Source organism: Symphodus melops (genome assembly GCF_947650265.1).
Source record: "Symphodus melops genome assembly, chromosome: 17".
Taxonomy (NCBI): Eukaryota; Metazoa; Chordata; class Actinopteri; order Labriformes; family Labridae; genus Symphodus; species Symphodus melops.
Window position 1 is genome coordinate 1,404,090 of NC_136707.1, and position 13,595 is coordinate 1,417,684.

Genomic DNA, 13,595 nt, shown 5'->3' on the forward strand with positions numbered 1-13,595 from the left:
CATCAAATATATGGGGTCATGTTTTTGAAAATATTTTTATTTTATTTAAACTGGCGTTAACTTTTCCTCAACTTCCACGTTCACTAGTTTACTACAGGCTTGCCCCAGCACTTGAACGCAACACAACCCCGACGTGCGTGCGTGCGTATGACGTCACTGGTTTTGTCTCGGTCCCTCCTTCGTTTCGTTTAGGCACCAGACAATCTAGCATAACGCTAACAAGCAGGCGAAGAGCTAACTAGCCATATTTCCAATTTCCTCCCAACATTTATATAAAATAAAGTATTGTAAGGTTTGTTTTGGGCGTCTTATTTTATAGGATAAGTTTTTTAAACTACTAACTGGCGACGTCGTTGCTCTTCCCGCCCGGAGAACACACAGGTACGTAACAAATCCGTTAGCATGCTAGCTAGCTGAGCTCAAAGTTAGGCCTTGAGAAATGTATGAATTTAAAATTAAACACGTTTTTTTTAACTGACTCGCTTCATTAATAGCAGTGAGTGTAACGTCGTGTCACATTCATCTGATAAACCCTCATTTAGTTTTAGATGGGTTTTGTTTTTTGGACTAATCCATCAGAAATGTGCTAATGTTAAATGTAGCCGGAGCTGCAGGCCTGTTCTGGCGCACGTGTTAATCCACACAAAAACAGGGTTTTATCCTGAATATATTCCCACCAAATTAATCGGAATATAATCATAGTAATATAAGATAAATGTTACATAAAGTCCCACAGCCTTTCCAGCGTCTACAGCACGTTAAAACAAACAAAACACAACAAAGTACCCGGATCTAAAGCTGCTGTTTCTGTGATTATTTTAAACACTTTTAGTGTAAATACTCTTCTGTTAAAGACTTTTTTTTGTTGTTTATGACTTTCAATTAACAGCAGGTGAAGTTCTCCTGATTCACTTGTAGAGTATTTTATGTCAGCCATTTTAAGAGCTCAAAGTCTCTCCCGTGTCATAAAAAGCTGAAAATGGTAAATAGATAAACTGCAGGGGTTTGTGCATGTAGACTTTTTAAATAAAGTTAGATGGATTGATGCTTGGATGGGTTCTTTATTAATCATTTGCAGGAAGTAAAAACCGTCACAGCAGCAACTATAATCACAGTCACAGACACCATAAAAAACTAACCTTAAAAAAACAAGACATGGAAGTTTATTTCACGTCTGTTGTTTTGGGTTCAGTCATGATGGAGCCTGTTTTCCTCTTGAAGTACTGAGATGTGTGTGTGTAGAAAGATTTGGCATGAAGTAAGAAACTACCGCCTCAGACGAAGCCAACTTTTATTTAGTCATTAGTTTATTTGTAAATTTCTCAGTTTTCTCAAGATTTGTATTTGTCACACGCTCGTACAGATGTGAAGTGAGAGGTAGAAATAAAAATAACAATAAACACCCAGTTTAGTAGCACACATATGTACAATAAAATAGAAGAGAAGGGATGATTCATGCAGACGTCCCTGGTTAGTCTTTACATGAGAAACCTTTTATTTGTTCACTTTTATGGGTTGAGACTTTAATCCTTGTGTGCGGGTCTTTTTCTCATCCGTATCTCTTTTGCAGCGCCATGTACAATGGTATTGGCCTGACCACTCCGCGAGGCAGCGGCACTAACGGATATGTGCAGCGCAACCTGTCGAGCCTGCGGGTCAAGCGGCCGCGGGATGAGCGCGGCGGCGAGCGGGACGAGAAGGACCGGGAGAGGCTGGAGAGCCAGCTCAACAGGCAGCCCAACGCCGACATCCTGGAGCACCAACGGAAGAGGCAGCTGGAGGTCAAGTGTGCGGAGCTGCAGGACATGATGGAGGAGCAGGGGTAACGATTCTGTGTTTTTATATTAGTGGGGCATTTGTTTGGTTTTTAGTTGGATATGTCATCAATAAGGACGTGTGTATGCACAACAAGAAGTGGAGCCTGAAGGTTTGTCAAGTTGTGTTGGTGCTATTTAAGTTCTCTAGCTTACTGTAAAATAAAGACGGTAGTAAAAGAGCTGCTTTTACTCTACGTGGTGTTTAAAGACTCTTCTCTGTCGGTGTTGTCAGCTACTCGGCGGAGGAAATCGAGGAGAAGGTGAACAGCTTCCGAATGATGCTGCAGGAAAAAGAGGAGCCGGCTCCCGTCGCCACCGAGAGACCAACGTAAGAGCGACACGAGCAGACCAGCAGCAGTCACTCCCGAGGCTCGAACGAGGAAAAGAGCAAATGTTTTATTAGGATTGTACATCCTGACTTGAATTTATTACGTTACACAAATGCTGATAATTGTAATATTAACCAAATTGTAAGAAAGAGACAGTTTAATTTTACTGTAAAATTACAGCTCATTGTATTCGATGGTCCGGACATTTCGCTTCTCGTAGCTTCAGAACTGATGAAGTTTAGAAAACATCAACGTCAGCATCTCATTGGTCGGTTTGTTTTTCCTCTCAGGGCGACGGAGACTCACGCTCTGGCCGCCGCAAACCAGCAGAAGAACGACCGTCTTCGCGCCGCGTTTGGAATCTCCAACGACTACGTGGACGGATCGTCCTTCCACGCCGACCGCAAGGAGAAAGAGAAGGAGAAGAGGGAGCAGGAGCGCCTGGAGAAGGAGAAGCTGCAGCAACAGAAGTACACGTGAGTGCTGCACACCTCCTTTAGCTTCAGTTCAGTCATCTGTATGGATGAAAACACGATGCTGATGTTGGTTCAGTCCTTTAAGCAGAGGCATGCTTGTTCTGGTATTACTCGATTATCAAGTCCTCCTTGTGTTGAGGAATGCAGCGAGACGCCACCTCGATGCTCGCCGAGGACCGTGTAACGATGTTCGTTCAGCGCTCTGCTCTCCCTGACTCGCCGTCTGTCACGTGTGCTCTCGCAGGTTGGTGAAAGACTCGGACGATTCAGACTCTCCTCCCAAGAAGCGCAGTCGGAAGAAGAAGAAGAAAAACAAAAACAGAGACAGGTGACGTCGGCTCGTTCAGCGAAAGTACCAAAAAATAAAAAATAAATAAAGCTCTGACCTGATTTAATTTTCTTCAACAGCTCAGAGAGTCCGTCCTCGTCTCCTCAGCGAGAGAAGAAGAAATCCAAGAAGAAGAAAAAGAAACGGTACCACAACGCCGCTGTCTGATCTTTTGTGTCACTTGATTATTTTTCATGGACTTTGATGATTGACTGGAAATGTTGTGTTTCAGTGAGGTGTCTGAAGATGGAGAGGAAGAAGACAGGTAGGCTTTTAATTTGTGTACATTTACAATACTTGCATCTAAAAGCGTTGAAATGTTCCTTTAAATATTAGATGATTAGATGTAAAACTTAGAAGAAGTTCCTGCGTACTGAAGAAGAGACTTTGTTTCTCTCAGTTCTTCAGATGAGAAGCACAAAGTGTCGAAGAAGAAGAAAAAGAAGCGAGGAAGTTCGAGAGCGAGGAGCGTATCGTCCGGCTCCTCCGACAGGTACGAGATGAAGATGTGATGAACTCGTGTAGACGGATACAACTTTCCAGACTGAGATGTTTCAGCTTCTGCAATCTTTTCTTTCTTTGTTTTTTTACAGCCAGTCTCCTCCTCCTCCTCCTCCTCCTCCTCCTCCTCCTCCTCCTCCTCCTCCTCGGTCACGTCAGCAAGAACCGACATCAAGAAAAGCTGATGAAGGAAGGAGAGGGAGATCGCCGGAGAGGAGGAGACAAGGTTACGAGGAGCACAGCCCTCCTCGAGGAGGCGAAGGGGTGAGAGAGGCTTTGAAACATTCAAAATAAAGATTCCTCATTGATCATGTCGAGATAATTTACTAAGAAATCTTTTCTCCAACGTCTAGAAGAGGCCGAATCTGGAGCGGGAGAAAGAGCGACCGAGGGAGTCGGAGAAGAACTCCGCCAAGAGGAGACACGACTCCTCCTCCCCCTCTCCACCTCCGCCGACGGAAAAAGGCCGAGAGAAGGGAAGAGGGCCGAGATCCGGGAGCAAACAGAAGGAGGCAGAGAGAGGGAGGCGCTCGAGGAGCAGAGAGGTGGAGAAGAGGAGGCGCTCCAGGAGCGTAGAGAAGGGCTCAAGGATCAGAGAGGAGGAGAGACAGAGAGGGCGGCGCTCGAGGAGCGTCGAGGTGGAGAGAGCGAAGCTGCCCGGGAGCAGAGAAAACGAGAGAGGGAGGGGAGGGCGTTCAAGGAGCAGAGATGTAGAGAAGGCGAGGCGTTCAAGGAGTAGGGACGTAGAGAAGGCGAGGCGTTCAAGGAGCACAGAAAGGAAGGATAAAGGAAAGGAGACTGTTCCTCAGAGGACCAGACATGACTCCTCTTCATCCTCCTCCTCATCCTCCTCCTCTGCGTCCTCTCCTCCTCCTCCTCCTCCTCCTCCTCCTCCTCCTCCTCCTAAGCAGGAGATGAGGAGAGAACGGACTAAAGAAAAAGAGAACAACAAACGGGACAGAAAGACGAGGCACGACTCCTCGTCTCCTTCTCCTCCGCCCGAGAAGGAACGGGCCCGGAAGGAGAGGAGCGGCGAGAGGGAGCGCAGGATGGATCGAGATGTGCCAAACGAACGGGACAGCAGGAGAGACAGTGGAAGGAGGCAGGAGAGGGAGGTGTCTCCCATCCAGCAGAAAAACGACAGAAGGAGGGACGGACACCCGTCTCGGGATTCTCAGTCGCCACCTTCACGCTCTCCTGTCGCCAATGGGCGTCAGAGAGAACGGGAGGTTGAGAAGAGGAGGGAGGAGGAGAGGGACAGGAGTCTGAACAAGCAGAGGGAGAGAGAGGTTGGTCAGGAGGGCGGCAGAAAGAGAGAGGAGGCTCCAAGGCCGCCCGCTGAAAGCAGACGAGACGGAGCCAGAGCTTCAGAGAAGAGCCGGAGTGAAAGAGACGAGACGAAGACGAGCGAAGAGAAGAGCAGGAGCCCCGCTCGCAAGGACAAACGGGAGGTGAAGCCGGCTGAGAAGAAAAGGGAGAGCAGCAGCAGCAGCAGTAGTAGCAGCAGCAGTGACAGCGACAGTGATAGCTCCTCCTCCTCCTCCTCGTCTTCTTCCTCCTCCTCCTCTTCCTCCGAGGATGAGGGGAAAGCAAAGAAAGCTGGGGGGAAAAGCAGCCCCGCCAAAAACGCCCCGTCCGCCATCGGCGCTGCGGTGCAGAAGTATTTATCCAACGGCAGCAAGGAAAGCCCTCCGTCTGCGTCCGACAGTAGCAGACGAGCGCAGAAGGAGCGGGACGAAGGACGAGACAGACGGGAAAGAGACGCCCACAAAGGTCAAGAGAGGTACAGTCCCACACAGATGGACAGCCCCAGCCCGCCTCCGTCCCCGAGCAGGCGAGCCGACCCCAGCAGGAGCAGCAACAAGTACTCGCCCTGTGAGGGTGAGGCGGGGAAAGCGAGGGCGGAGGTGAAAGACAGGGAGAGAGGGCGAGATGCACCTAGGAGACCGGCGAGGTCCAGCCCGTCCAGCAGGAGGTCACGCTCTCCACCCCAGAAGACCGCCGCCGCCGCCGCATCCCCACCGCGTCGCACTCCGCCAAGGCAGTACCAGGAACCGCCGTCCAGGTCCAGGAGAGCGTCTCCACCCCCCTCCTGGTCAGACCGCGACAGAGAGAGGCAGCGGGACAGGGACCGGGACCGAGAACGGGAGCGCTTCAGCAGGAGGAGCAGGTCCAGGAGTCCCAGAATGCACATCAGACCCCGATCCAGAAGCCCGAGGAGGAGAAGCCCCCCCTACAGGTGAGAGGACACCCTGCAGTCTTTACACCTCAGTGTGTGTGAGAGAGAGAGAGAGAGAGAGAGTCAGGAAGCACATGTCATTGTTCTTATTTGGGATTCACGGTTTCATATTTCCCTCCCCCAGGTCTCGTCCTTCGCCGCCGCGCCGGAGGAGGAGCAGCCGCTCGCTGTCCCGAGAGAGAGCACGAGAACGGGAGCAAGAGAGAGTCCGGCAGAGGGAGATGGAAAAAGAGAGACAGAGGGAGAAGGAGCGGCCGCCCCCAAAAGAAATTCCTCAACCGCGCAGGTCCTCCTCGTCCTCCTCTTCCTCCAGCTCCTCCTCTTCCTCCTCATCGTCTCCCTCCCCGCAGCGCCAGAGCAAAGACGCAAAAGCGCCAGCGGAGAGAGAGCGACGGGACGACAAAGAGGACAAGCAGAGAGAGGACGGAGAACAGAAGAGCCGCTCCTCGTCTTCACAGCGACTTTCCAGGGAATTACCCCGCGCTGCATCGACGGCGTCGGCTGGAAGGAGCTCCCAGGCGGACGCCAGGCGCCCTGAGGTGACCTCCAGGAGGTCGCCAGCCAGCAGCCAATCAGAGAGCAAGCAGACGTCTCGCGGTCCAATCAGGAAGGAGTCGCCTGCGCCTCCGCAGACGGAGCGACCAGTCAGGAGTGAGAGCGCTGTGAACGGGAAGCACGCCGCCGCCGCCGCTGCTGCTGCTGCTGCTCCGAGCAAAAAAGCCAACGTGAGCAGCAGCTCCGGCTCCAGCTCCTCGTCCTCATCCTCCTCCTCTTCCTCCTCTTCGTCCTCGTCCTCGGACAGCTCGGACTCTGAAGTGGAGCCAGACAAAGGGTGAGCACGGGAACGCTAAACACGTCCGACCTGCAGCGGACTCGTTCACGATCTTCTGACTCTGATTTTTCTTCTGATCTTTTAACAGCAAAGACGCCAAAGCTCAAAGCTCGTCTTCATCATCGTCTTCATCAGAGGAGGAAAAGGAAACGAAGAAGAACAGGTGAGACGAGAACCGCAGACTCACGAGGTGTAAAAATCAAAACTTCTGTCCTGCTCTTGTGTGTTCTTTTATTCTCTGTATTATTTTTACATTATTTTCATCACCATGGCAACCACCACGTTGACTTTACCTAAACGCACTTCACTCGCCTCTTCTGTGGCTTAAAAAAAAAAAAATCCTCCAATCAGATGGGCTGGATTTGGCCCCGTTAAATAAGAGAAAGTGGTCGAAGTGCTCACTGATTGGCCGATCACGCATCCTTCACCGTGACTCGCCATGACTGACTTGTTTTCGTGTTCCCCCCCCCCTCGCAGCCCCGACCGGCCGGGGAGAGTGCCGGCCGATTCACTCCGAGACTCTCGCTCGCTCAGTTACTCACCTCCGAGACACGTGAGAGCGGCGGCGTCCTCCCCGAGCCGCAGGTTGGTATCGTCTACATGACAGAGTGACCTCTGCTCATGACTTTGTGCAGAGAGGTGGATTTTCTGGCTGAGCTGTGAATATTTGCAGTCATGACTCATAACATGTTTGTCTTCTTCTTCTTCTTTTTTTATTAGCGGTAGGACTGACAGCAGGCCGTCACCGAGCCGAACGTCCAGCAGCAGACGGAGGAAATGAGAAGACGGCAAAAAGACGCGCTTTACTTTTCTCCTCTCGCGTTGTTTCTCTGTTCACGGCCGGAGGGTTCGAACTGGACGACGACGACACGGACGTGAGCGCCAGCGGCCAGTCGAGATCAAACCAACTGTGAATGATAGTTTCCTGGTTATCAAGCACGTGTTTGTTTAAAGCCGAAATGACCCGAAGGCTGGCCTGTACATTTCTTTTTATGAGGTGAATAAGAAACGTGCACATACACACACCACACACACACACACACACACATGCGCACACACACACACACACACACATATACACACACACACACACAGTAAAGTCAAATGTAACTAAGAATTCTTCTTTGCTTGTACTCTTCGTTGCAGTCTCCCTGTAGATATGAGCTGTCTGTATTTTGGTTGTTACCATGGTAACGGAAACTGAAATGTGGTTAATTTCTTTTGTCGAAATGGTAAATGATAATAAAACACGTTGTACATTTTAACTCTGTGAGTGTTTGTCTGTTTCTTTACCGTGGAAAATGAAGAACTGGATCATTTTTTTTTTTTAACAAATATAGTCTCTCTCTCTCTCTCTCTCTCTCTCTCTCTCTCTCTCTCTCTCTCTCTCTCTCTCTGTGTGTGTGTGTGAGATGAAATCAAAAACTCACTTCATTCCTCTTCTCACAGATTTGAATGTGCTGGTTTCAATCCTTCCCAAGAAGCAGAACCATGAAGAATGACTCAAGCACCGCCAACGTGTTTGTTTGTCAGTGTGACAGGAAAGGGAGGTGAAGGGAAATATTACTCAATGGTTAACTGACCGGATGTTGGTTTTCGCACTGTTTGCAATATCAAAACTTGGGTGGTGACATCAGTCTCAGTTGTCACTCTTGTGGTTTCATTTACAGCAAATCAGAGAGGAGACCAGTTTCAGCTTGTCAGATTCTCATTAAGGGACCTGGTTTTAGTTTCGGTGGAGAGAGAGGACTGGATTGTCCTTGTTCACCTTTGCAAAAGCTTTACCAGACTGTCATGACTCACCCAGGTCCAGAAATGTTTATCAGTTATGTTGAACTAGTCAGAAGACCCATTAAACAACCTGTTATTTTAAATACTTGTTTAGCGAGATTAGAAAAACATCTGTTTAAGAAGCAAACTCCTACATGCACAAACCTGTTGTTTTTAATTTAGTTTCAGGGTGAAATGTTTCATTACATATGCTATCCTCTAATTGGGCCAATATAGACAGCAAGTTTCCATATGATAGATAAATAAATAAATAAATACTTTATTGATCCCAAGGGAAATTCAAGTATACAGCTACAGACAGAAGCATATTGTGAAATAATATATTTAAAGCGATTAAAAAAACAACACACATGCAAAACTACAGCAAATAGGACCTGAGATTATGTCTAATTTTACAGCACGTGGACAAACATGTTTACATTTTAGTTTTTTAGGTCTTATCTGTTCCCATTCATTTAAAAAGGAAATAGGAGAAAAAAACTACAGAAACCTTGCGTTGACCTGCATAAGATGTGCGGTACAGGTTTTTCCCACATGACGTGAACGCAGCGTCAGATGATGAGAATGGGTCATCAGCTGCAGACAGTCAGGTGTGGTCGACTCGGCGGAGAGACATTCCGACCGGAGCCGAGATCCAGCACACTCCTCCGGGGACAGAAAAAAAACAACGCCTACCGCGGAACTGTACAAGCATGTTCACACGGACAGAGCAACGAAAACACTAAAGTAAGTGTTTGTTTGTTTGTGAGTTGTTAAAAGTTTCTTGACTTAGTGAGAAGTTTTCTGACGTCTTGGTGTCCGAGTCAGGCCACGGTCAGTCCGGGCCCACGGATCCGGGTCCGGAATAGCAAGAAAATCTAGAGGGTTTTTTTTTGTGTTTTTTTTTACAGTTTTGTTGCAGCAAACACACCCAAAATAAAACACGAATAAACGTGTACTCCTTTTTTCTCGCTTGACGAGCAAGGAGCGATTTACAATAGACTTCAGCGCTGTTTCATGGCGTTTATGAAATCGTAACAACGCCGTGTTAAAAATGTGATTTTTGAAGCTAAAAGTCAAATGACAACGTATTTAATGTGTGCCGAATTAAAGTCGGTCCTTTGAGCTGTTGCAACACGTCCACAAAACTCATTTTAAACACTTGTGGAAGTAATATTATATTGAATTGTCGTAAAAATGGATTTATTCGAGCGGAGTTTCGCGTCAACTGTCGGCGAAGGTGAGTTGCTATGGTTTTTCCTCATTGTCGCGTTGCAACCTCGTTTTAACGGCTCATTTTTAGTACGATATCAATAATGGTGAATGTCATTGCGATAGTTCCTTTTTAAAGTAAACATTGATTTTTTAAACGAAGGTGCTGTCTGTGTTCGTCCTTCTGTCTCCTAGTTTGACCCCGAGGCTGTCTTCTCGCGTTATTTTACGGTGATTCGCCAAACTACGTTTAAAAAACATCGAAGAAAAACAAGTTCTTGTCCTTGGGCATGTTGTCTTCGTTTGTTTCACACAAATGAGGACGTGTTCTCACACGTTTAGTGTTACTCTTTAATTCGGCATGGTAGGGCATTTAATAACGCACTTAATTAAGCTTTATGCAAGCAATCTGATGTTCAAGTGAAGACAACACAAGTCTGACATTCTTATAGGAGATAAAGCAGTTTATTTTTTTAAATCTTGTACTGAGCCAAATTGTGTAAAATGAAATTTTTAAGACTCTGCATGATCTTGATTTTCTAGAATAACAAAGTTCCACAAATCAATCTGAAAACGAAAGCGAGTCGTCGTCCTGCCACAAGCAGCAAGGCTCTGCATGGTTCCAGTCATGTCTTTGAGAGGCAGCGGCAGCCTTTCCTGTTTTTCATGGAAAATTGCCCATTATGTTAGCGACCCAGGCTCCTGTTTTACGTCCCCCTTTGGACCTCACAGTGAGTCAGGAGAAAGAAGAAGACAGCCTGCTGTCAGGGAGCTTGTGATTGTGCCACCCAGCTAACCCTGTTAAGTTATATAGGATGGGGGGGGATAAAGCAGGATGAGGAAGTTATATTTAGTGACTCAGCTGTTTGTTTGAGGAGGACAGAGGTACTTAAAGGAGGGGCACACAAGATTCAACAATAAAACAAACGTTTATGACAATACAGTGTTTGATTTTCTTTATCTTTTTGTCCTCTGTCCTTTTGTAGTAACCTTTTTAAAGAAGCAAGAAGCGAGAGTCCTCCACGTGTAACGAAACAGGGAACGGTTGACTGTTCACACACCCACCAGAGGAACCGAAGTGGAAATAAGGGCTCAGTTCAAATCCAACCTCAGCAGGCGTAACCACTACTGAACAGCTCCGTGTGTTTCTTCTTAAAAAGGCATGGCGTTAATGAGTGAGCAGCGCAGGAGCTCCGAGCGCTGACTGTGGATTCATGATCGTTCGTCATCTCACTCGTCCATTTGGCTGTCAGAGCGACGACCGCGAAATCCCCTTCAGCATGGAGCCTTCAATGTGGGACGGACTCCCGGCGTCTTAACGCTCAGACTTGTGGAGAGAGCGGGAGAAACGAAAGGGGCAGCGCTCGCACTGACGCGGCTGTGAGTTTGAGAAGCCGATGCAGAAATCTACGAGGCTTCACGGTGTGGAAATCCCCTGCATGAGTGTCACTGGGTGGAACTGGAACGAAGGTGGAAGCATGCGATCACTGTCCGCCGTCCAGAATGAATCATTAGCACAGAGCTGCACAGAAACACTTCCCTTTCTGCTGGCTGCTGCCGTTTCACTTTGAAACTGAAGGACATGAACATTTAGCGCTGAACGTCGAGGATAAAGCCAAACTGGAAAGCACAGATATGAAACTCGTCTCCTCGGCATGGGAAGGCCTGATTGTTGGACGTGCGCCACTCTGAGCTCATAGCACTGGAAGGTGGAAACAAAAACAAAAACAAAAAAACCCAGCGGGGGAGATACAGAGTCTCCTCTCCTCCTATCAAACTGATTTTACTCTGAAGTCCAGTTAGAAGCCGTCCACATGGCGGGGAAAGACTACAATCATCTCTTTAAACTGCTCATCATCGGAGACTCCAGTTAGTACTTTTTTCTTTGTTTCATTTACGAGTCATCTGAAATCAAAGCGTGCTCATCATGGAGTCCCAGAAGAACTACTTTCCTTTAGTTAGTTTAGTTAAAGATGTGTAAACGGCTCCTTCAGATGGGTCACAGTGATTTAATGACGAGAGAGGAAACATGATTTTAGCTGGCAGGACACGGACGAGCTGTCTGGTGGTTCTGCAGACTGAAGTAGACGCACATGGTCTGTATCAGGTCTGACGTGATCAGACCACCTTCAGACCCCCTCTGGGTCTCTGTGAGCGGCCTCGCCTCTGATCCACTGCCTGTTTGTTTTCAAATGACAGAAGTCACATCAAGAGCACTGAAACACGCCCCAGAGGTTTTCCAGGGCCCCGGAGGTTTTCCAGGGCCCCGGAGGGTTTTCAGGGACTCGGAGGCTTTCTCCAGAGGTTTTCCAGGGCCTTGGAGGTTTTCCAGGGTTTGGGGAATTTGGGAATTTTGGGAACTGATCGATCTAAACCAGGTCTGTGATTGAGATCAGAGCTGAGTGCAGGGTCACTCCAGGTCGTTGTGCATCCTGCAGCCAGTTATATTTGTACACCGATTAGATTTCATTACATCACGGCGAGTTTATTTATAAAGCACGAAGCCTGCAGAATATTCCCTCCACATTATCCCGTGATCAATAAGACCTCTGCATGAGCTTCAGCAAGTTTGCTTCCGGAACCCCCCTCCCCCCCCCGTCGGAGGCGGTTTCAGGACGCTCCCCCTCGTCCATCTCTCAGCTATCAGGCGACTCGTTCCTGACCCTGAAGTTTCAGTTTGTGAGCCGCTTCCTCTCAGCGTTGTCTCTGTTCCACCTCGTCCTGACAAACCTGTCTCCCCCCCCCCCCCCCCCCCCCCCCCTCCCCCCCCCCGTCATCGACTCCTGATGTGTTTTATCCTCTCGTTGTGTCTCAGAGAGATGGAGGTCTTTGTTGTGACTTGTTATCGATGGTTAAATCTTGTGAGGTATTCTTCCTCTTGCTTTGGACTTCTCTCTTTTTAACAAGTCACAACGTGTTTTTCATACAGAGACGCCATCATCGTCTTCTTCACGACTTATTTTATTACCAGCTGCTCCTCGTAGCCAAACGCAACCTGCCTGTTCCTGATTGGTCACATTCACCTTTCTCTCATCTGCGCCCTCTGACGGGTTTTCTCTTTCAGATGTGGGGGAAAAGCAGCCTGCTGCTCCGCTTCGCCGACAACTCCTTCTCCGGTGAGTTCTCCCCGTCGTCTGACAGTCCGTTCACTCAGTACTTTGATTGGCTCCTCAATGACGAACACAGTGCGACTCATTAAGCTCCGCCTCCAAGCGGAGTGAGACGTAAACAGATTTCATCATGTCATGTTATCTAATCCAAACACACACATCGACACGCAGATGTTTTAATGCACAGACTGAAGCCTTCTCAGCGTGCAGATTAAACTTCCTGTCAGTCAAACCCGTGTCCTAATCCTCTCCTGCAGACAGCTACATCACCACGATCGGCGTCGACTTCAAGATCCGAACGGTCGACATCGACGGAGAGCGGGTCAAGCTGCAGATCTGGGACACAGCGGGGCAGGAGAGATTCAGGACCATCACCTCAACGTAAGGACGAGGGGTTTTTCTTCTTCTTCTTCTTTCCATCGTGTGTCGACGTGTCAGCGGCTGCATCCTGTTCTCCTCTCTGTCTGCAGGTATTACAGAAACACCCACGGAGTCATCATCGTCTACGACGTCACCAACCCGGAGTCGTTTGTGAACGTGAAGCGGTGGTTGAACGAGATCTCGCAGAACTGTGACAACGTCTGCAAAATCCTCGGTGAGTGACACGCGAGGAGAGGATTTAAAAGAAACGAGTTGGAGAGAAAACTCTGAGCTGAAGAAAGTGACGAGGACGCAGATCTGTCGTGTCGGCGACTTGAATACAAATCACCAACAGTCCTGAAAAAAATCTCTGTCTGTCTCTCTGTCTCTCTCTCTCTCTCTGTCGTGTGTGTGTGTCTCTCTCTCTCTTTCTCTCTCTCTCTCTCTCTCTCTCTCTTTCTCTCTCTCTCTCTCTCGGTGTGTGTCTCTCTGTCTCTCTCTCTCTCTCTCTCTCTCTGTCTCTCTCTCTCTCTCTCTCTGTGTGTGTGTGTGTGTCTCTCTCTCTCTTTCTCTCTCTCTCTCTCTCTCTCTCTCTCTCTCTCTCTCTCTCTCTTTCTCTCT

The 13,595-nt window shown here is 48.4% G+C and overlaps 2 protein-coding genes across 5 annotated transcripts in view; both read left to right on the forward strand.

The window, feature by feature from the left end:
* The first annotated feature begins 100 nt into the window (after positions 1-100).
* On the forward strand, positions 101-7,787 carry srrm2 (serine/arginine repetitive matrix 2). Of its 4 annotated transcripts, XM_079366766.1 has the most exons (15): positions 101-381; positions 1,571-1,822; positions 2,050-2,145; positions 2,437-2,622; positions 2,867-2,950; positions 3,031-3,096; positions 3,183-3,215; positions 3,351-3,443; positions 3,544-3,715; positions 3,805-4,170; positions 4,204-5,690; positions 5,815-6,522; positions 6,611-6,685; positions 7,000-7,107; positions 7,243-7,787. In XM_079366766.1, the coding sequence occupies exons 2-15, from the start codon at positions 1,575-1,577 to the stop codon at positions 7,301-7,303; spliced, it is 3,783 nt and encodes a 1,260-aa protein (XP_079222892.1). In that variant the 5' UTR covers positions 101-381; positions 1,571-1,574; the 3' UTR covers positions 7,304-7,787. The 4 variants fall into 4 exon arrangements, with proteins under 4 accessions (XP_079222892.1, XP_079222890.1, XP_079222891.1 ...); XM_079366764.1 differs by having other exon boundaries at positions 102-381; positions 3,805-5,690; XM_079366765.1 differs by having other exon boundaries at positions 102-381; positions 3,808-5,690.
* Positions 7,788-8,859: 1,072 nt separating this feature from the next.
* The window catches only part of LOC306838550 (ras-related protein Rab-35), a 6,580-nt gene continuing 1,844 nt past the window's right edge, over positions 8,860-13,595 (forward strand). Inside the window, 6 exon segments of the mRNA XM_079366769.1 lie at positions 8,860-9,039; positions 10,491-11,373; positions 12,569-12,573; positions 12,575-12,620; positions 12,872-12,995; positions 13,085-13,209. Coding sequence (XP_079222895.1) covers positions 11,319-11,373; positions 12,569-12,573; positions 12,575-12,620; positions 12,872-12,995; positions 13,085-13,209 — 355 coding nt within the window. The 5' untranslated portion in view covers positions 8,860-9,039; positions 10,491-11,318.